We start from the raw sequence: 23,802 nt of genomic DNA on the forward strand, positions 1-23,802 counted from the left end.
AAGGATTTCATTGTTAAAAAAAAGGAAGACATAATGTGATTCATTGTTTAATGCAAAACCTTAGCAAGACTCGACGATTTGTGTGTCGTACCTACTAATAAATTACAATCGATTTCGAAGTTTTTTTTTTCGAAATTAGCTGAAAAAACAACATAACTTTTGAGAGTTGGAGGGTCCGTCAAAGGACGTAAGAAATGAGGCTAGCCACGTGTAGGGTAAGGATGGAGTAGATGGAGAAAACAGACAGTAGTATAAAGTGTAGAAGTGAGAATCCTCGTCACCATCTTCATTTCTTGATCTTCATTTGCTTCTTCCGGGAGCAGTAGGCCCCCGTGGCGATGGCAAGCTTAGCAGTCTATTGTGGTGCATGTGCAGCATCGCCTTCTGCCACTCTATCTTCTTCATTTCAAGGTGAGAAGCTTGTGTGGAGGCCTTGTTTGCAGAGGCTATGTTTGCAGCAGCAACAGCGCCATTGCCGCCTTCCCTGTTTGGTGGAAGCCAAGGTGCGGGAGATATTCATGCCTGCGCTGAGCTCTACCATGACGGAGGGCAAAATCGTGTCGTGGGTGAAGGCGGAGGGCGACCGCCTTGCCAAAGGCGAGAGCGTTGTTGTGGTGGAGTCCGACAAGGCGGACATGGACGTGGAGACCTTCTACGACGGCATCCTGGCTGCCATCGTGGTCGGGGACGGAGAAGTTGCGCCTGTTGGAGCTGCAATTGGAATTTTGGCGGAGAATGAGAACGATATTGCTGAGGCCAAGTCCAAAGCAGCGGCTGCGAGCAACGGAGGCGCAGCTCCCCCTCCCCCTCCCCCTCCTCGGGCATCGGCGGTTGTGAAAGCTCCTAGTATTCCTGCAGAACCTAGGGTTTCTGCGCCTGTCGTTGCCTCGACGCACCCGGCCTCCGACGAAGGGAAGCGGATCGTTGCGTCTCCTTACGCCAAGAAGCTCGCCAAGGATCTCAAGGTGGATCTCGCCACCATCATCGGATCTGGCCCCTCGGGACGCATCGTGGCAGCCGACGTCGAAGCAACAGCTGCTGGGAAGGCTACTGTGGAGGCTGCGGTAGTGGCTCCTCCTCCTCCTCCTCCTCCTCCTCCACCGGCTGCCTCCTCTACTTCTCCGTCCGTTGTACCTGGAACCTCGGTCCCGTTCTCCACCATGCAGAGTGCCGTCTCTCGCAACATGGTCGAAAGCCTTGCCGTGCCAACGTTCCGAGTCGGCTACACCATCACCACAGATGCACTTGATGCTCTTTACAAGAAGGTAACCTGCTAATATCCTTCCATCGAACGCATTTTTCTTTTGCCAGCAGTCTGCTACAAATTATATCCGCATCGAAAGCTCTTCAGAAAGCTACATTACTTTCTTACATGCTTTTGCCCCTGTTATAGCTCTGCAAAACAAACTACCTATCCTTCTTACATGCTTTTTTTGACTCACACGGCACTCTGCATGCTGCATGCTGCGTTGTGTCTGCTGCTCATGCATAATGAAACCCATTCTTTACATAATACATGCAGCCTGCATGCCAGATTTTGAGCTCCGCGAAGGACATTCCTATCTTGCAAGCAGTGCGTTCTGCTTTCTTGCTTTGCAAGTCTCATCAAAATTCTTCCTTACAAACACCACGTGCTTCTTTCTTAAACTGTAAAAGCAAGCAGCACTTGACAGATGTATTTCTTTCCGGCAAGCACTCTGAAATGCTGCATCAAAAAGCTTTGCAACAGAGCAATTGTATGCTTTCTTCTTAAAAATTGCAATTATGGTTTGATGACTTACGAACATTGTCATAATGCCAGATCAAATCCAAGGGAGTGACTATGACTGCACTTCTTGCAAAGGCAACAGCTCTTGCTCTAGTACAACATCCAACTGTCAATGCTGCATGTAAAGATGGTAAAAGCTTTACCTATAACAGTAGCATCAATATTGCTGTGGCTGTAGCAATGGATGGGGGACTAATAACTCCTGTACTGCAAGATGCTGATAAGGTTAGTTTGCTTTCCCTTGCGCTTAAGCCCCATTTTTTTCCTTTCCTTTTTAAGATGATTAAAGAGTTTTGTAGAGTAGCATGTCAAGCTTAAATTCCATTTTGTGATTTGCATGTGCAAACAGACGGATATCTATTCTCTTTCTCGAAAATGGAAAGAGCTAGTGGATAAGGCTCGTGCAAAGCAGTTGCAGCCCCACGAATATTCCACAGGTAAATTCTCTACAGAAAAACATGGAAGGATGAAAGTTTCTTGTGTACTCAACTGATTGTGTTTGGTGTAAATTTTTTATGTACTTATGCCATCTAAAATAGGAAATTCTTGACTGTTTTCTTGCAGGAACTTTTGTTCTCTCCAATCTTGGCATGTTTGGTGTGGATCGGTTTGACGCAATCCTGCCACCAGCTACAGTGAGTCTTCTCTAGGAAGCTTTATGTTATGGATAACACTTTGCTGCTATAAATGTGGTGTTGTGTAAGCTAGGATGTATTTGAAGTGTGCCATTGGTCGGAGGACTTACATGTTTGCACTTGGTTCAGGGTGCCATTATGGCTGTTGGAGCATCACAACCTACAGTTATGGCAACCCTAGATGGGCTTATTGGGATAAAGAATCAGATGCAGGTATGGTCTTCATAGTACAGCTGATGAATTTTTTCTTTTCAAAGTAGCTGGTAATATAAGACTGTTCTGCTAGAGATATAAGTAGAAATAATGCATGCTGAAGTTGTTCAAACTTCTTGGCCTACTTTAGAAGAGTTCGCACACGACTGTGGTAAGGACAAGTGCATAGGCAGCTTATCTGAGATAGCAAGAGCATGACAAATCTGCAAGCTGTTGGAATGAGCCTGCTGGCCCACTACATTACATATAAAGTGTGTTGTGCCACGTGTTCTAACTAGTTTTCTCATGTCAGGTCAATGTGACGGCTGATCACAGAATAATATATGGTGCTGATCTGGCGGCTTTCTTGCAAACGCTAGCAAAGATTATTGAGAACCCAAAAGACCTTACTTTTTGAGGAGGGAAAGATGAGATTAGTGAGCCAAATAAAGGAATCCTTTATATACTTCGACAATGCTCTGGAATTAAGTTTATTGGATGTAGGCACATGGCAATTTTGCATTAATGTGAGCCTTAGCCTACCGTGGGATTACGTAGCAATGTGATAAACTATGTAATAAATTTAGATGGAAATAGCATTTGTTGGCAGATTCCCACCCTACCGCCTTCCCCAAAATACCAATCCATTATAATTTCATGTTCCTCTATAACGCAGCGCAGTTTGAACAGTTCCTCAATGGCAGAGCTATATGCTTGAGTCAATTTTAAAGCTTAGTTTGATTTTCTCTCTATTCTGTGGAACAATGGTTTAACAGTCCAGCATTTTGCTTGTTTGTTAAAATTATGTACGGCAAATTCCAGCTCAAGAGCTTATCCAAGCAATAATGACAGCTGTCTAAATATGGCGGATGTGTGCTTGTAAAAGCTTGGTAATAGGTCAAGTGGTGAAGGTGCGTATCTAGGACCAGGAGGTCTTTGGTTCAAAACCCCACAATGTGCTTCCTCGGTGGCAATGCCTCTGGGTAGATAAAAAAAAGTGCCTATGGGCAGTGAAAAACGATTACTATAGAAGAGAATCTTGGGCCTAAAGCCAGTAAGGGGGGGTTGGGGGGGAGGGATGGTGGGGAGGAAGAAGCAACTTGGTGAGAGTTATTGTCCCCGCGCCATTTTAGCTCTTGTGCAGACAAATAATTATAACCAAATTAGGTATTTATGCGAGATGCCGATGCAAGTGAATTCCCAGCAAGGTTGACTCTCTTTAAATCTAGTTTACAACAGTACCGACAGAATTTCATGTGGCGTTTGGTACAGAATTACCTTTTGTTCAGTACTGAAAAATCATGCCTGTTAAGTCCAGTAGGGTTGGTAACAGAGCTAGTTTGTGGAGTTGAAGCGCTAGTTGCAGCAAAAAGTATCATCATCAGAAAATGAAATCATAATTCTCCTCAACAGAGTCAAGGCAGGAGACCTTGCAGCAAAGGCACATGCAGCCCACAAAATCCACGCTTCTCAAAATTGCATGATAGAAGTGGAGGAGGTTCCTTCTCCAGCAGCCCAAACAAATCCTGATGTAGCCGACCTGCACTTTGTACAAATCAAATCCCAAGTAGCACTGTTTGCAGAGGCAGCCAGCCAAGATAACGTATCAATAAAAGGAATTGGTGAGAATTTCATGAATTCAATTCTTGCTCTAATTTTTTTTAGAGGAGAGTTGTCAACTCCTATTGCAGAGGAACATCCAATAATTCTGCATTCCCTCTATACACCTGCAACATGGAATTTCTCAGCATGAGGGTGCCCAGGCATTTACAGCAGGAATTTTTCAAGAAAAATATGAAGGTTTTGCATCAGAAGAAGCCGATACCGAACATTTTGCAAAATTTTGGAGCCCAACATATTAAGATAATATAAATATTAAGCATGATCAGAAATAATTACAATTAATAAACTAATAAATAATGAATGCTCATTAAGGCACATCTTCTTAATCAGATTTACAGGACATGGTGACATTTGAAACACTCAGTCTGACAATATGTAGTTAGAGGTGGTGATGTAATCACAGAGCTTATCACACGCTTGGCTAAGAGGGATTCTTCTCCAAAAACCCACCTGGTTTTGTGTGCAGGGTTTCATCTTGAATCTCTATTTTTTTCTTCGCAAGCGTTCTTGGCCTACTTGATTATAAGCTTTTCTTCCACATCGTATAATATCCTCCTCGCTTTGCACTGCTTGAATGACACCTTCACTACGGTTTTCATCTGCAAAACCAGACCTATTCTCAAGCTTTGTAGCACATTGCTTTGAGCACAGTTAAAAACTTTTTAATTTCTATTCATCCAGACACCACAAGTATTCTGTCGAGATGTTGTTCCAAAGGGAAGATGAACGTCACCCAGCAGAAATTCTTTCCAAATCAAATCATACTCATGCAGACATTCTGGTTATTCCCCCTAAGAAGTCATGTCTGTTGTTAATTATGAATAAAGCCTGGACCAATGACAAAGCAAAGCAGTTGGGAATTGGTGATGGGTTATACCTGAGATGTAGAACACATGAAGAAACACTTGCACGCGTTTATAACATGTCCATCAATGTAGATGATCTGGATTTATTACATGTGACCAAATTTTGTCAAATTTGAAATGCCACTTTCTTGTCCCACAGAATATGCCACCTGTCGTTTAATTTGCAATGCATATTTGGAACATCATCTGGAAAGAAAGGGATGCGGAGGAGGCTTTGGCTCATTTTTCAAGAGATGGCTTTTCAGGTCTGTAAACCCACTAGAAAATGCCAGCTCTACTACGAGGTCTCGTGACACACTTTCATAGTGGGATCCTTACCCAAGGGAGCCATATGGAGCCCTATCACACACATATATAACCTTAAGAAAGAGGAGGGTGAAACAATGTAGGACTACATTACTATATAAGAGATATGCAACACCCGTGAACAATTGAATGATCTATCGTTCATCGTTCGATTTATGATCAATCTAAAGAGCAAGATGCTTCATGACCATCTTTACAAATCTAGGCACTACATCTTCAATGAGTGCTACTGTGAGGTAGATATGGTAGATAGCTTGCAAGACAAGGATATAAAAGTCATCCACCCGAACCAAGAGATAGGGGGCGCATCATCCAAAGCCTCATTGTCGGCCAAGGGTGCCCAACCAACACTAGTTAGAGTCCTAGTTAAGGACATGAGCATAGATGAGGTAGCAAAAAATATGATAAACCGTTTAGGCTAGCAGTGGTAGGGCTAGTAGTCCCAAGGCCAACCCCAAGGCCTCAGCAATGGTAGGGCTAGCCAAGGGCAACCCCAACCAACACTCCAAACAGGACATCTATATCTATTCCCACAAAGAGATATGGTTTGATACGCAATTTTTTGTTCTGTGAAATCATGCAAGTATAGAGTTTCCAATGCTAAGGCCTAGATAACAACAAATTTGTGCTCACTGCTAGGCCCGCTAGGGGAACCATGATACAACCCAATGTTGGTACCAGGGAAACTCGACACCACAACTTATGCTCTTCGTGCTAAAGCAATCTACTAGCTCTACCGTGCATACCAAATGCTTCTTAATCAATGCATAATCCAGGGCCTATATATTAAAACCCCATATTACAAGAGACACCAATGCCATACCCACCTCTTGTGTATGACCACCCCAACCACTCTCTCCTAAAATCGAACCAGTACAACAATACTCGATGACATTGCCAGTGGACTCCAAGAGTCTAGAACAGGAGGGCTATGAGTCATATGAGCATTATGATTTATCTAGATATCCAGAGCAACCCCCAGCCATGACTATAGCTCTTTGTTTAAGGCCATAATGCAACAAAGAGCAAGGGACCTCAAAAATATGGCATGTAGGCCATCGATGCAATGCTTCCATTGTAAGAACTCGCACTGTGTTATCGAGTGTCCTCATAAAACTATCACACCCACTAGTCCCCAACTCCATCTTCGAATCTAGTACCAAACCCTAATGTCATTCCATGCGGAGGCACATGTTACAAGTGTGGATTCGAAAATGCTTTCAAGGGTTGTCTCGACTGAGTGATAATCACCCTAGCAATTGGAGCATCAGCCATGTTGGTGAGCCTTAACTTGTTACGGCTCACCAATGTATACAAGGTGTATTTATTCATATAGTCTTCCTTAATGTTGTCACAAGCCTCCCTTAACCTTAAGTGTACAAGGTGGACTTATTCATACAATCTCCCTTAATGCTATAACAAGCCTCCATACCAAGTTGAAACCACAAGGAGGCATCCAAGGCAATGAAGAAGTAGAAAGCTCAAGCTTCGACCTCGAAGCCAACATCCTGAGAGCCAGAGGTGTAAGCCCCAAAGGCTGAATTACCCCCCAAAAAGGCTAATGCACGAGAACGAGAGGTCAAGAAGAAGAAGAAGACCTTGAAGAGCACGTGAAAACATAACGCACGATTAGTTATTACGGGCAACAATGTCATGACCATTGAAAGTGGTCCAGACAATAGCTCCAAATCTTGCTCCCTCATAGAGACAACTTGGGATCTCCCCTTCAAACTAGCTTTTCCCTAAGAAAAGAAACCCATTGACTGTGCAAACCTTCCAAAGAAACTCAAAGAGTGCCCCAACCACTTGTTGGAGAAAGAATGTGATGAAACAAGCCCAAGAGCCTATAAGGAAGGTGTAGGCTTAACTAGAGCCAGTACTTGAGAAAGTGGTTGAGTAGGAACCACTCACCCTACCTCAGGTGATCCCTAACTCCATTCGAGAGCCAATCATAGAACTTGAGTGCCTGCCAAAGGCCTTGATCAAAACATTTACTATTCTTAAGAGCCACTTTGCGGAGCCTTTGCCTCTGGACCAACCATTCTTAAGAGGCCACAAAAAGATCTAGTTCCAGAGCCTCTGCCTCTGGAACCAATTCGACCAAATTTTGCATTGCTAGATGCAGTGAAGGAGGACTGAGTGGGAGATGAAAGTTAGCCTTCCCATGGGGTCATTATAGTCACCACAATATTTTCTTCGATGTGATAGTAGGTGATGACTTCAGTTCGACCCCATTAGAAGTACCACCTCTCCTAGGGAAGGATTACTGCACATCCCCTACACATAAGCAGGTCCAAGCCCACATCGAAGTGAGCACAAGCTAAGGAAGCGTGAATATCACACGATAGCAGGTTCACAACCTCCTCAAAAAGTTCGAGTCCCGATAAGATCTCTTTTATAAGGAAATTCTCAACTTTGGAGAGACTGATCTGACTAGATGGAATGGGAATTTAAGATTCCACACTTAAAGAGGGGAAATGAGAAGAAACGAGCCAAAACTTACATTCATAGCTCCAAAATTAATTATTATTAGTATTTACTTAATTGCTAAAAAAACCAAAAATTGTATGTTGCTCCACATAGTTTGAAACTTGATTCTAGAGCTCATCATGAGTGGATCATGCACCACAAAGCTTTTTGGGCCCATTTGAGCCCTGCAGTCTCCCTAGCTGAAGGCTGGTAAATTGGACCCCCAAAACTTCGTGGAGCATGGTCCACTCATGAGTGATGAGCCCTTATATCAAATTTTTTGACATCTTGAGAAAGTTAAAAAACTTAAGATTTCATCATACTTTGTGCTCATCAATCTAAATTTTAAAAAATCATGCTTGTGTTGCATTTCATGCTCAATTTAAAATTAAGAAACTCAAGCTTGCATCGTGTTTCGTGATCGTACAAAACTTTTAAGAGATTGTGCTTGGATCATGTTTTGTGCCGATTGAAAATTAAAAGATTGAGCTTGTGTCATGTTTTGTGTTCAATCAAAATTATAAAACACTGCTTGGATCACATTTCGTGCTCAATTAAAAATAAAAGATCGAGCTTGTATCATACTATTTGCTCATAAGTCGTATATGATGACATGTCATCACTTCAAAGTAAAGTTCATGCATGACATCAAACACTACAAGTGATTTCACATAATTTGATAATTTTAAATATAATACAAGTGATTTAAAGTTATCAAATACAACACATAGCAGCTTAAGAAACCTCCCATTCCCCGCAACCAATTGGGATGGTTGGAACCTCCCTCGAACCTAGTCAAGATTGAAGCATAAATCAAGTTACCTCTTATAAAAGCCTTTCCATTTGGTAAGCCTTTCTACGACACGCAATATTCAATATTAAAAAAATGGGTGTTTCTAACCTACATAACACTCCAATCCTTATCTCTATTATTGTTGTATGCCCTCAGAAACCTTGTGGGGGTGTGCGATGTGTCCCATCCCACACCCTTGAAAGATTTGGTCCCCCCATGACATGTTCTTAGGCAGTCCAATGTCCCCTCTAAGCATCCTTAAGATGCACATTGTCCCAAACACATGTTTGGGGAATAAATGTCACACAAAAGACGTCACATGGAGATCAAACCTTGCAAGGGTTCATGGTGGGCTCATGGTGTGTCCAACAACCCACACCCTTCCACCAATGTTGCCCATTTGGGCATTTCCCCCATGGATATGCATTAGTAAACATAGGTTTTCAACATAGGCCAGCCCTAGAGGTGCAAAATCACCAAACTAGTTGTTTTCTTGACGTTTGATCACTTGAATGACATCGATTAGGGACCAAACCTTGTGAGGGTGTGCGATGTATCCCATCCCACACTTCTTACAAGGTCTTCATCAGACGCGTCACTTGGGTTGTCAAGCTCAATCCACTGACTGATTTGGGGGAGGAGAAACAAGTCCTTAAAGTTCCTTTAACTTCATAGGGTTAACAAAAACCATCATCCACAAGTAGGCTCTTACCTCAACATAAAATTAGCTCCAAAAGAAAAGTAAAAACAAACTTGGAGTCTCCAATCACAACCTCAAACAATAAGTGAAGTAGAGCATGACCAAATCAAAAAGTTCACAAGAACAATATCTAAGTGGAAGGATTGCATTACATCACAAGGTTCCAACCATTAGGCTTTTGGGATCATCCAATTCTCAATCCATGAGAAATAGAGCAAAAAAAGGAAAAGGTAAGAGATATCATTGTTGAGGTGCAAGATGATAAAAAGCCTGGGATAATGTAAGAAGTACATCATAGTTTTGTTGGATAAAATTGATGTATACATGGGAATAAGGGATAATATATGAAGCATAACCTTAGGGGAATAGGTGCAAAGGTCAAAACTATAATCAACACAGCAGCAATAAAACTTTCAAAAGCAAAATATCGGTGCAACTCGGCAAGTAGGAGAGAAATCAAGGCGAGGGAATGTAGCTGATTGATAGCTCAGTTTACAGGCTCGAATCATGGAGAGAATATGGAGCATCTCATTATCTTAAGCAAGATTAGGGTAACCTAATTAGATATGCTCAAAGGCTACATAATGAGGTTCATATTCATGAATAAACAATCCTCATGCTTAATATCATAATGCTGGTTCTCTATTAATTACTTTTCTTATTGTTAATCACTTAATCATGTGCTTGCTTAGGCTAAATCTACCATGATAATGCTTGTGTTTGATCCACCATGAACTTCAACATGGTATCAAAGCGAGGTTATTCATTCTATCTTTCGCCTGTGCTGCTCCGACTAAACCTGCGCATCACTACTGTAGTCCCCTTCTGCTTTTGTTGTAGTCTCCTACAATCTGTTGCTGTAAAATGACCGACTATTGATGACTATGTCAAGTCCTTCTGTTGTTGCCGACCAAATCGATGCCGCTCTTCCTTAACAATCTCCTACAATCTGTAGTCTCCTACAATCTGTTGCTGTAAAATGACCGACTATTGATGACTACGTCAAGTCCTTCTGTTGCCGACCAAATCGATGCCGCTCTTCCTTAACAATCTCCTACAATCTGTAGTCTCCTACAATCTGTTGCTGTAAAATGACCGACTATTGATGACTCCGTCAAGTCCTTCTGTTGTTGCCGACCAAATCGATGCCGCTCTTCCTTAACAATCTCCTACAACTTACTCTATCCTTATTTCCTTTTGCACAACACATCACGGAGCACACCAGCTTCCTCATCAGCTACATCAAAACTGTATTGTAGCCACGCAAAGGCCACGTGCCATGTTCATCTCGGCTAGAGTGCCCACGACTATTGCGGACTGTCTTTCCATCTTGCAGTCGACTCTACGTGCCATGTTGCTTCCCTGTGCTACTTTGTCTTCCAATTGGTGCTTTGCTTCATTTAGCATCTGAGATCAAACATATCAGCATCAATATCAAGGTACAATACAAACGGAATCAATCAGACAACCTACTCTCCTCTAATGTTGACTCTTGATGACCTGTTGAATCAGTCAGACAACCTGCCTACTACTGCTGATGACGGTTGCGACTTACTGTGCTGACTCTTGATGACCTACTGAATCAGTCAGCCTACTATGCTGCTAAGACAGTCGACGACATGTTTCTGAAATTCAGACTACCTGCTCTGACAGTCGACAACTTGCTGCTGCCTATACTGGCATCTGGTAACTTGGTCTGTTGAATAGTCTGCCACCTCTGTTGCCATAAACCTGCTGACTTTCTTGGCCGAGTTTACTTTTTTGGGCTAGGTTTACTAAATCAACTGATTGAATCTGAATGTGAAATCAGAACGCTAAATCAACTATCTTAATTAAATATCTGAATCAGGTGTCTGAATTATTCGATGAATCATCTCTCAGAGTCATCTATCTACATCAATTGGTTGAATCAACTCTCGAAGTTAGCTATCTGCATCAGTTGGCGCTGAATCAGCTCTCGGAATTAGCTATCTACGTCAGCTAGCTAAATCAGCTATCTACATGAGACTGAATTAGCTCTTGGAATTAGCTATCTACATCTGGCTGAATTAGCTATCTACATCTGGCTAAATTAGCTATCAGAGTCATCTCTCTGAGAGTCATTTCTTAGAGTCAGCTGTCTGAGCTAGCCCTTGAACTCAGATATCTAAGTAAGATGTTTGAATCAGCTGTCTGTCAGCATCAAATTTTGTTCCACATTTTCAGCTTTTGTTTCACATTTATTCTCATGCATATCTAATTCTGGAAGGGATCATTACTTAAAACATTTAGGATTAATCTTTATATTAATCATTTATTTCTTGTAAAGGGACTAGACACTCCCTCTCTGAGGTAAGGCCTTTCCTAATGGCCACCAAGATAGGTAAATTTGAAGGAACAAGCTTTCATACATGGTAAGCTAAGAACAAATTACATTAATGAGAAAGGGGTTTTGGAGAATTGCTAATGGAAAGGAAAAAAAGCCTACTACCAGGGAGGGGGAAGCATTGTGAGTTAGTAAGGATAAAAAATCTCTTGCCATAATAGCTTTGGGCTTGAGTGATTGGTTTATCCATCACATAGATGGAAGAAACACTTCAAAAATGAAGCTTGGGAAGAGTTGGACACATTGTTTGGTGCACAAGCTAAGAGCTCCAAGATCAGCCTTCTAATTCAATTCTTTAAACTTAAGTTAAACAGGGGAGAGCCTCTTGCCTCTCACCTAAATCCGATGAGAAGCCTAACCACACAACTTACAAGGATTAACTTAAATATGGAAGAATATTTTTGCATTGCATTATTGTTAAAAAGTTTACCCCATGAGGACTATGGCAATATAGTCACTACCCTCAACAACTTGCTTTCTCCAACACCAGTTGACATCACTGCACCTCTTTTGGAAGAGAAAAAGAAGATCAAAAGGTAAAACACCACCAACACCACTTTGCCTATATTCCAAGATAAAGCCTACTTCACAAAAAGGCACTTCAAGAAGGGATCTACATCAAAGCCAACATTTAAAGACAAAGGAGAGAGAAAAAGCCACTTTTGTGGTAAGCCTGGACACTAAGAGGCTATCTGCAAACTTGATGGATGTCAAAGATGAAGAAGAACCTGCTGATGTTGTGGCCTCTCATGAGGCCAATTTTTGTTGACATTGATTGGGCCCTCTAAGTGCTCATAAGGATCCTAACTCATATGTAAATCACATATATGCCAATTGAATCCTCTCATTTTGTAAACCAATATACCAAATTTGGAGTAAGATCATGTTGGGGCTAGGGTGCCCAAATGAGTCTACTGCCAATGCAACTAGGGTGAGCACAAGGTTGGGGGCATAGGAGTTGGTACAGGTGTGATCAAACTATGTAGCTTCCCATGGTACTACTACTAGGGTTGAGGGTCATCAATTTGAGGGAGGGATTGTTGGATAAAAATGTATACATGGGAATGAGGGATAATATATGAAGCATAACCTTAGGGGGGAATAGGTGCAAAGGTCAAAATTGTAATCACTAGTAATAAACTCTCAAAAGAAAAATCGACACAACTCGACAGGGAATCAAGTAGAAGGGTGAGGGAATATAGGTGATTGATAGCTTAATTTACAGAGATTGGAATCATGGAGAGAATATGGGAGCATCTCATTAGTATCTTAAGCAAGATTAGGGTCACCTAATCAGATGTACTCAAAGCCTATATAATCAGATGTACTCAAAGCCTATATAACGAGGCTCATATTTATCAATACACAATCCTCACACTTTATATTATTATGTTGGTTCTCTGTTAACTACTTTGCTTATTATTTATCACTTGATATCATATGCTTGCTTAGGCTTATTCCACCATGAACTTCAACAATTTCATTGAATATGTTCTCGAAACTATTAGGGATTCAACTAGGACCCAGATTGGGGAAGAGTAATGCTTGTGTTTGATCCACCATGAACTTCAACAAGTTGGCCTAATTTGACAAATCAAGAGGGAAGTACAAATAATGGAGGAGGTAGAAGCTTTAGCCACTCTTGATGTCTGCTTTCCAAAGAGCCATGACACTCTGCCATGATAGTCAAGGATTGTTAAGCCCATTTGATTCCTTTTTATTCTTTGTGTGTGAGAGAGTAGAGATTCAGAGGAGAGCTACCCTTTCAAGCAGTGGCAGTAGCCTCTTTGGTGATAGCTTGGAGGAGAGGATGCTTGAGGAGAATGGAGGTGCATGCTCAAGGACTAGAGAGGGTTGATCTCAGGAGTAATGTAAATTGCCCGTGATTGTTACATTATTGGCCCTCTATGGTCAATTGGGGATCCGACCATTGTGCCATGCTTGCAATTAGTATCATGAGTGATGTCATATTAAATACGACATTGTAAGTGCAATTGGAATATGCTTTGCAGGTCTATGGTATGTATGCTGTGAGATTGGGTGATGCCATGTGTACGCATGCTAGTGTTGTTGATATTGGTGTTTGATTGCCTCACCTAACATGTTGACTTGTTGAGTATAGGTGATGATTACGAGGATGCCGAATGAGGCATCGTACTTGTGCAAGGGTCACCAAATGAGGTATCACCGCATAGGCATGAGTGTGCAAGGGTCACTGAACGAGGTGTTGCACGCGCGAGGATCACCGAACGAGGTGTCGCGCGAGTTTTGTCATGTGCGTGGGCATTTACATTGCCTCGACATTTATGAGTTATACTTCATTATTTTTGGTTGGCCGCGTGCCATTATTTGTACTCGAATATTTATATACACCGATGTGCACGGGTGTATTGCGTGTGCTAGAGCTTCACTATTATTTTTGGTACACACTAGATGTGTATAAACATCCTCTAGAAGGATTGGTCATTTTTGTAAAAAGTAAAGAGCCCTATTTTTGGCAAAAGCTTCACGTTGGCTCAAGGGCTATTTTGGTAATACATGATTAAAAATACTCATGTCGTGCAAGGAGCCTGCACACATGAGGGGGAGATTTAACCTAATCCTTTGTTGATGGTGATGTCGTCTAAGCTCTGTTTTCAAGTCTATGGTTTTATCTCAAGTTTATTTTCATATCCATGCTTAATACGTTTGAATCTTTTATTTGTATGGAGTTGATTACTAATTCTTGATTTATGCAAGCACTTGTGGTACTTTGATTCTCTTGTGTGGCAAAGATCCTGACAGTGGTATCATAGCCAACCACACTCAAAGAGAAGGCAAAAAGCTCAAAAATTGATGGAGAAATTGGGCAAGAGATTTCCATGAAGGGCAAAGGTAAAAATCCAAAGACAAAGGCAATATCCAAAGGACTAAAGCTTGTATGGTATGGCAAAACAATCATGAAGATCAAAAGGCACATGCAGGATGTCTAAAACCATGCCTACGTGAGAGAAAGCGGTTTTCTGCAAACAGAGCATCTCCTCCCGATCCAGATTGAAGCAGCATAGGGGAAAATCTCACCTCCTCCTTCTCAGTTTTGGAAGAGCTTGAGCATCAGAAGATTGTATAATCAATGATGAAGGGTTGAATATGGACTGTGCGCGATTATACGTGGAGAGATTAAGCCTAAAAAGCTTAATCAAGCTTAAGCCTTAACCATATAAGGTCTTTTCAACCTTTAAAATCTCAAAGCTTTCAAATCTTTCCAATTTCAAACCTTTCAAAGTTTTCCAAGCCAAACCAAGGGAGCACATGCACATGGAGGCCTCGGGCTAAATTCTGAAAACCTGCAAAAAATTTTAGATTTGCTAAAATTAAATTTTTCTTGCCAAGGCTCTCTATGCCTTGAAGGAAAAAATTAATCTCAAAGCTCCCGAAAATTCATTTTGCAATTTCGAACAAATCAAAGACTTCAACAAATTCTTTGGTGGTGGCCGAGCAAGTGTGTGTGGTTTCTGATATCTCTCGACGGTATTGTCCGAGAGAATACGAGTATCATCGGTGCGCTTGAATCTCGAATCGACTTGACTCTTTGCAAATTTTGGGTTCAACGATAAGTATTATCATCATTTATCATCTTTGCTAAATTATTTCTATCATTAATTAATCAATCTCTGTATCTCTCGACTTCATTACCTCTGTTACAATGAATCTGCAACCCCCAACTATGGAGGATCAGTTGCTAGCTCTTGAAGCTCAGATTTTAGAGGAGAGGGAAAAGAGAGAGAAGTTGGAGAGGAAGTTGAGAAATAGAAGTAGAGGGGCGGAGTCTGATTCGGGTGATGAGATCCGGCGTACGGTGGAAACTACCCTTAGAGCCCAGGAGTCTAGAAAGGAAAAGAAGATTAGTCGAAAGGCCTTTTCCTTCCAAAATTATGAGATAGGAAGAAGGACGCCAAGCTAGTTCTCTCTTGGCTCAGTCAGTTAGATGACTACTTTTTCGGGGAAGCCTTCTTTGAAAAAGATAAAGTCAAATGTGTTGCTAATCATCTTATTGAAGAAGCTGCGTTGTGGTGGAACGCTACCAAGACAAGCGCCATCATAAGCCTCGTACTTGGAAAGAGTTCCAGAAGGAAATTAAGAAAAAAAATTTACCACCATAATACAAGGCCAGGAGTAGACAGCAGTGGGATGGCTTGCGTCAGTTGGAGAAAGAGACTGTTCAAATGTATGTAGACAAGTTTTGGTAGATTCTCCTACAACTCAAAGCCATTGAGAAAGTGCATGAGAAGGACCAGAAGAGGAAGTTTATAGCGGGTCTGAAACCTCACATGAACATGTTCCATCCACATTCTCTTAGTTCAACAATCTCTTTAGCCATTAATTGTGAGAAGAAGAATAATGTTTCGAAGGAGAATCGTGTTACCCAGGAGTCTCGTCCCTTTAAATCTCAAAAGCATGTTTCTTCATCTAAACCTTTTAACAGGACTCATGGATGGCACCGCAACTTTGGTCGGTTCAAAAACAAAGAAAGCATTGAATCGAAAAACAAGAAGACCGACAATCTTCCGAAGACAAACAAAGAGGAGCCCAAGCATCGAATCCGGTGTTTCAAATGCAACAAGGAAGGCCATGTGGCATTTAAGTGCCCGGAGAAGAAGAAGAATACACCGAACGCTAGTGTCAACATGATCGAGGAGGAGGATGACGACTATCTGCCCGAGCAACAGGGTAACTCTGAAGACGAAGCCTAAATCTTCACGGGCTAAGTCTAAATCTACACGGCCTAAGTCCAAACCACATATGTTGTTGAAAATGAAAGGAACAATTAAGAATGAATTTGTCATAGTCTTGCATGAGATTACAGGAGCACACATGATTTCATTTATGAAAAGATGGTAAAGGCACTTAATCTTGAAATCACTCCATCTTGTTATAAGGTTAAGTCTACTTTTCAAAACCAAAAATATAATTGCACCAACGAAGTAAGGAATTTAACGATATCACTTTCACCTTATGTGAGGAAAAACAAACTTTTTTGGTTGCACCACTGCAAGGCATAGATGTAATACTTGGCATGCCATGGCGACACAAGTACAATCCATATATTGATTATGACACGCATTCCTTGTATTTCATGTTCAATGATCAGCATCTGTGTCTCAGGAGAATGATGGAAGACATGACTACACCTTTCCTTAGCCACACCCAGGCTAAGAGAGCACTGAGGAAGAGGGAGAAGACGTTTCTCGTCTTTGTGAATGAGATTACTACTCATGAACCACCTCCCAAGGACACCTCACATGATTCCTTCCTTTCTCGGTTTTCAGATTGTTTTCTCTATGACCTACCCCCTATTTAGAAACATTATTTGATGGAATCAGAATTCATTTCATTAAAATAGACCAGCACAGGATCAGGCACCTGCTCACCCAGCCTTTGATATTTGACCGACACATCAAATGGGCTGCTTTTATTCAAAGTTTCCAGCCTACTATTCTCTACCAGCTTGGAAAAGAGAATGTAGCTGATACCCTTAGTCAACGGCCTAGTGTTCATCACATCACAGCTGTAGATAGCTCAACTTTCGATACTATGAAAGACTCTTATGACCAAGACCCAGACTTTTCAGACACTTGGACCAAAATGAGAGATAATGGGTGGACTCCCCACTCAGATTACTCTTATCATGATGGGTATCTCTTCTTTCAGAGAGGAGATTATGCATCACGAGACCTTTTAGACAGTTTGTTATGGAGGAGTTGCACCAACCCCCATATGCAGGGCATAGAGGAGTATCCTCTACTTTACAAACCATTGCCTGAGACTTTCATTGGCTATCTATGAAGAAAGATATAGCCAAGTTTGTGGCCGAATGCATTACTTGCCAAAAAATTAAAAGCTACAAGAGGAAAACTCAGGGATTACTTATGCCACTCCCAATTCCCAATGAACCATGGTAGCAGATTTCAATGGATTTTATCACTGGTTTCCCGATTACTGCTAATCTGAATGACATGATTTGGACAGTAGGTGATAGATTTAGCAAACAGGCTCATTTCATTGCATGTAAAAAGAAACTAACTGCTCATCAAGCTACTCATTTATTTTTAAAGCATATATTTGTGCATCATGGTTTGCCTAAGTTATGGAAAGTGTATGGAAAGACCCTTCCCACTCCGATGACTCGGCTTTCCCGCACTATAGAAGCTGCTGGTGAATTTACCAAAGACTTCAGCTATATTCATGACCAAGTTAAAGAGGCTATTAGGAAGGCTCAAGAAAAGTATGTAAAGCAGGCCAATAAGAAAAGGAAACCCATAACTTTTGAAAAAGGATGCCATGTACTTTTGAGGATAGAAAAGAGGAGGCTTAAGAGTGTAGAAAAGAATCCTATTGGATTCTACGATCCTTTCAAGATAGTACACAAAATCAATGACCTGGCTTATAGACTAGATCTTCCATCCCATTGGAGGATTCATAACTCCTTTCATATTAGTCTATTGAGACCCCTTAAAAGGACCCATCCCTACTCATCCTATTTATAAAGAATCTCCAGAGCTAGTTGATGATGAAGAGCAATTAGTACCTGATGCAATTATTGACCATAAGTAGACTACTACAAGAAATGGCAATGTTTATAACAAATATCTTTTGACCTTCAAGAACCATCCGAGAGAAGATGCTCGTTGGATGCCCGAGCTGTTTTTCCGCACATGTCCTGACTATGTCCTGACTTAATCCACTTCTATCAAACACGCAACTGAGGTCAGTTGCTAACCCGAGCAAGAGGGATGTTACATTATTGGCCCTCTATGGTCTATTGGGGATGCCCGTCTGACCATTGTGCCATGCTTGCAATTAGTATCGTGAGTGATGTCATATTAAATACTACATTGTAAGTGCCATTGGCATATGCTTTGCAGATCTATGCTATGTATGCTTTGCGGATCTATGCTATGTATACTGTGATTGGGTGATGCCATGTGTACGCATGCTAGTGTTGTTGATATTGGTGTTTTATTGTCTCACCTAACATGTTGACTTGTTGAGTATAGGTGATGAGTACGAGGATGCCGAATGAGGCATCGTACTTGTGCAAGGGTCATCGAACGAGGTGTCGCGCATAGGCATGAGTGTGCAAGGGTCACCGAACGAGGTGTTGCATAGGTTTTGTCATGTGCGTGGGCGTTTACATCGCCTCGACATTTATGAGTTATACTTCATTATTTTTGGTTGGCCGCGTGCCATTTATTTGTACTCGAATATTTATATACACCGATGTACACGGGTGTATTGCGTGTGAGCTAGAGCTTCACTATTATTTTTGGTACACACACACTAGATGTGTGTGTGAACATCCTCTAGAAGGATCGGTCATTTTTGTAAAAAGTAAAGAGCCTTATTTTTGGCAAAAGCTTCACGGTGGCTCAAGGGCTATCTTGGTAATACATGATTAAAAATACTCATGCCGTGCAAGGAGCCAGCACACATGAGGGGGAGATTTAACCCAATCCTTTGAGGATGGTGATGTCGTCTAAGCTCTATTTTCAAGTCTATGGTTTTATCTCATGTTTGCTTTCTATTGTGAATGAGTAGAGTTAAATTCTAGGTCAAAAGATAGGGCTTGATGTCTTATAAAAGTATGTACTTGACAGCACCACTACTGGGAGAGGTGTCCAAGCTCCCTCCGCATTCTTATTGGGTATGTCAGAGTTAGTTGGTGTGAACATCTCTTATTAAAGTCTATGTCAAAAGATAAGGCTTGATGTACTTTGGTGGTTCTATGATACCTCTCTCTCTCTCTCTCTCTCTCTCTCTCTCTCTCTCTCTCTCTCCATGCACACAGTTATCATGGCTATCCTCCAACCACCATAGTCATAGCTTGATCCCCTTTTCATCCCTCTATTTGCACATGCTCCATCCTGGCACCATGAATGCTAACATGGTTTTAGAGGCACCATAGCCATATCCTCTGTGTTTTTTCCCCATATAAAGATGTGCATTTTTCTCATGTTGTCCTACGTTTTTTTTCTCCATATGAAGCTCTACATTTTTCTCAGCCTGCATTTTCTTTGTTAAAACTATGTGATGCCCTGTGTACCTCTTCATGAGATGCATGTTGTCCACATAGCCCGCAACCATCTCTCATTGTTTTTTCTACACACCATAGAGCAGCCTATAGAGTAGAAAAAGCACCATCGACGGTTGGCCATGCAATAGCTGGCAACATCCAATCCATGGCATACGTATTGATTCATGCATTCCTCTACAAACTTACCCTTTTGAGAAAGATTTTAAGAAACATCTTCTTTTGTATTTTGTACTTGAGAGGGATATAACGTTTTTCAACAAATTCATATCAAGCTACTAGACCAGCTCTAGCATTCCTACTAGCTAACACTCGTTTCCACCAAAGCTCAGCAGATCCATTGTGTTGTAGTATCATTACTTTAACCACCTCATGAAATTCTCTCAAATTAAAGTAATCTTCTAGTTCCTTGATCCAAGCTTCATCTTTTTTACCAATCTTATTACCCCATCAAATTTTGAAAGCACAGTACACCTTCTTTCCCATGAATTAAGGAAAGCCCTGCTGAATCGAAACTTAATGATGTGTTTTAGGCACCTGAACCCAAAGGGCGAGGGGCGACGAGCATATGTATGTAAGGGCCCCTAATGAGTACGCAAAGGCCCCCGCCAAACAGCATCTGAGAAATCCCCCCGCGGGGCAACAAATCGTGTCTTTTTACCACGTACTTCCACCCATGGCTGCTCAACCTCATTCTGAACATCCACATGTACATCTATGTGCTGGGCATCATGTAAAGGAGCATCATGCTCATCTTCCACGGGCAACTGCCCATCAACGATATCCTTGGTAGCAACAACTTGTTCTTTCTTAGGACATTCGGAGACAAAGTGGCCCATCTTCCCACATTTGAAACAATGGCCAGCAAATGTATCCCACCTCAATTCATACATTAAAGGTTGCAGCCCAGCCATATTGACACGCAAATGTGTTGGCCTAGGTCTCCCAGTATCCCATAACATGCATAGACGATTTCGGTTTCTAGATGTCATTCGAGGTACCACCAAGACATCACCGATACCTCGCATGAGATCTGGTAAAACATGCCAAAACATTGGTGGGAATTGTTTCACTTCAACCCAAACTGGGCAAGCCTGGCGCAACATATCTTGGTACTCTACCATAGGCTTCCACGGAACCACATGAACCAACTGTCCATCCAAAAAGAGTGGCACCTGCTCCAAGACTGCCCTACGGGCTTCCGAAGTGCGAAAAAGTATTTCATAAAAGCCTCTCGGACCATCATAAATCTCCTGAAGTGCCTCAGGCGACACCAAGCGGCCCAACCATGCTCTAAGACGAGGCAACAACGGAATACACCCAGTAAAGGTCCTATTAAGCATGGCTCCTATGTGAGGCTTACACACACACTCTCTCACTCTCCCACACACACTCTCACTTTCTCACACTATGTATATGCATTGGTTCAACCGGATCTAGAAAGTGCATCGGTCTACATGTAGTGGTTGTTTTTGTGAAGTATTAGTTTTCCTAGTGATGGAAAAAATGGAGGGAGGCTTCTTCTACACATGATGGGGCTATTATAGGAACACCATATCATAACTTTAACATGATTTTTACCACCTCAAAATTGTAGAGTTGCTAACTATTTAACTCCATACTAACCCCACAAAGTTACAATTACATTTTCATTTTTTGGATCCTACCTGGTCTTAGTTAAGTCTAGAACATGCCAAATGAAGGTTTCTTACCAAAGTAGACATGTTGGGGTATCATCCCTCTGATTTCCTTGGGTAACTCAAGTGTTTACATTCTTCTTTTAATGAAGAGAGATTATTGGAGCCTTTACCCTTGCCTTTCTTTGTGTTGGAATAGAATGCAACCTTCCCTTGTCTCTTGGGTTTTGACACGTCTCTTTTCAAAAGCATCACCTATGTGTATTCATTAATGAAGTGGCAAGGCATCGCACTTTCGACTAGGACCTTGATGCACTTACACACACGTCATCATGATACCAATAGCCATCATTTGATCATGCAAGTTCTTGAATCTTGTGAAGAATTGCTATGGTGCTTCGCCATTAGAAAGATCCCATGAGGTAAAGCTAATTCCTTAGGTTCTAAATCCTTATCTGGTTACTGGTCTCATACCAATTTCTTAGAACTACGTAGGCTTGTACTATAATAAACACATACGCTGGCGATGATGAAACATAATAGAGTATATGCAGCAAGAGTCTCGTCTTCAGCAACGTATCAAAACATTCGAGTAGAATGGAAGGAAAGCACAAGTAAAAGCTTGAAGGCGACGCAGCAAACAGTTGGCGAATACAACAGCAACGGCGAACCGGACGGAGGTGAGACAGCCGACGTGCGCACAGAAGAGGGCCTCTGGTCGTTGCAGACGAGGGGGGGGGGGGGGGCGCGGCGCTTAGCCTTGCCACCAAGAACCACCTAGCATAGTGATTGAAGCTCATGCTGCATACACAGACATGCTGATTGCAAGAAAGGCAGAGTCTGTCATGACACAAACGACTACAATCACTTCATCTTAAATCTAAGACAAAACAAGATGGACAAGGCACAAAAACACTGCATAAAACCAGCTGCCCACAAATTTGTCCCAAACAAAACGGCATTGTCGACTTGTGTACAACATAAAACTCAGAACAGAAGGCTCAATAAGCAAGGGTGCAAACTTGACTTTACTGATGCCTTCTCACAAAACTTTGCACATCCTATATGCTTGATGCTGCCAAGTTGATTTTTAATGGGCTTGAACTAGTGGCTCATTTAAACACAATTTGTTTCTGGGCATAGTAATCACATATAAAACCCAGCATTTCCTCAAGGAATAAAGCACGAGTATAAGCTCGTGACTGTTTTATGAAAGAACGAAAGACACAAGTTTGAAATAAATTAGGAGCTCGAGCTATTTAAGGTCTGGTGTCCAGGTCCCTTGCACACTTGGAAAGTGTGTTATCACACGGGTCCTGAGTTTGATGACCTTGCGTCCCAGGCAGCTCCTCAGCCTGGTGGCTTGTACCAATATCTCTTTACTGCTTAGATTCTTCACACCCACCACCCTGTCCCTGTGATTCACTGAAAATCAAGGTGCCAAAAACTTGCTGGAGTTGTGTGATCAAAGTTATAACAACTTTCTATTAGCAACTGTGAAAAAGCAACTTCTTTACTGTCATAATGAAACGTCTGCATTTATTTCCTACAGCATCATTTCGAAACACAACCATCCCGAAGTAGCACATGAATATCAATCTACAGGCAGATGATAAGACTTAATGTGAGCATGAGAGAGAGAGAGAGAGAGAGAGAGGTAAAGACCATAATAGCCTTTCAGGCATGGATGCTGTCCTCGATCAAGCTGTGTTTCTACTTCCAATTGAGGATTCTTTTCTTTAAAAGATGGCAATACTTTATCTATGAAATCTCTGAAAAGCAAACAAAGACCATTAGAATACATTCTATGATTGATTAAAAGCATCTGCCGTTACAGGAAATACATCAGCATGCATCAGCAATGGTACAAAGATTGAAAATGCCACTCAAAATCAAGATAAATATGCTCATCAAAATAGAAAGATATTGAGTAACACGGGTGGCTGTGTATGCCTGCATAGCCATACCCTTCTAAACAACCAGTTCCAAAACAAGAGTAGATGTCAATATTGAAACAAATTACCTATTTCTACAGAAAGCAAACTCTCTTTACCCTAGAGAAACTAGAAGGGTGCATGTGGCAGGGTGGTCACAGGTTAAAATTTGAAAAATAATGTGCGCACATTAAAGCCATGACATGCTTCTCTCCTGACAGTGAATACATTTCAAAACTGCTCCCCCCTGGGATATGACATGTGTCTCCCTTGACAGTGTTCAGTTCGTGCACATTATCCCAATTTCAAGTCGCCATCAGGGACGAGCTGCCCAAGGACAACATTCGGAGCATCTTCATGCTTCTTGTATGCAGGCTGGTCCAGGTTCCGGGCACCTTCAAAACAAAATGGGCAGGCCAAGCGGGCAGTGGACCAGTGGCAAG

At 41.7% G+C, this 23,802-nt stretch overlaps 2 protein-coding genes across 2 annotated transcripts in view; one reads left to right on the top strand and one right to left on the bottom strand.

The window, feature by feature from the left end:
• The first annotated feature begins 279 nt into the window (after positions 1-279).
• Positions 280-3,213, top strand: LOC147605628 (dihydrolipoyllysine-residue acetyltransferase component 5 of pyruvate dehydrogenase complex, chloroplastic-like). The gene is made up of 7 exons (XM_086793158.1): positions 280-1,265; positions 1,802-1,993; positions 2,118-2,205; positions 2,333-2,403; positions 2,533-2,616; positions 2,909-3,043; positions 3,080-3,213. Exons 1-6 carry the CDS (start codon positions 339-341, stop codon positions 3,011-3,013), a joined length of 1,467 nt encoding a protein of 488 aa, XP_086649284.1. The 5' UTR covers positions 280-338; the 3' UTR covers positions 3,014-3,043; positions 3,080-3,213.
• Positions 3,214-22,426: 19,213 nt separating this feature from the next.
• LOC147605629 (mitochondrial ribosomal protein L51/S25/CI-B8 family protein) overlaps positions 22,427-23,802 on the bottom strand; it is a 41,284-nt gene continuing 39,908 nt past the window's right edge. Inside the window, exons 2-3 of the mRNA XM_086793128.1 lie at positions 23,091-23,197; positions 22,427-22,850 (exon numbers count right to left, since the gene is read on the bottom strand). Coding sequence (XP_086649254.1) covers positions 22,681-22,850; positions 23,091-23,197 — 277 coding nt within the window. The 3' untranslated portion in view covers positions 22,427-22,680. The remainder of the gene's footprint in view (positions 22,851-23,090; positions 23,198-23,802) is intronic.

This window comes from Cibotium barometz, chromosome 59 (genome assembly GCF_041138505.1).
Source record: "Cibotium barometz isolate CiBa-2024 chromosome 59, ASM4113850v1, whole genome shotgun sequence".
NCBI lineage: Eukaryota > Viridiplantae > Streptophyta > Polypodiopsida > Cyatheales > Cibotiaceae > Cibotium > Cibotium barometz.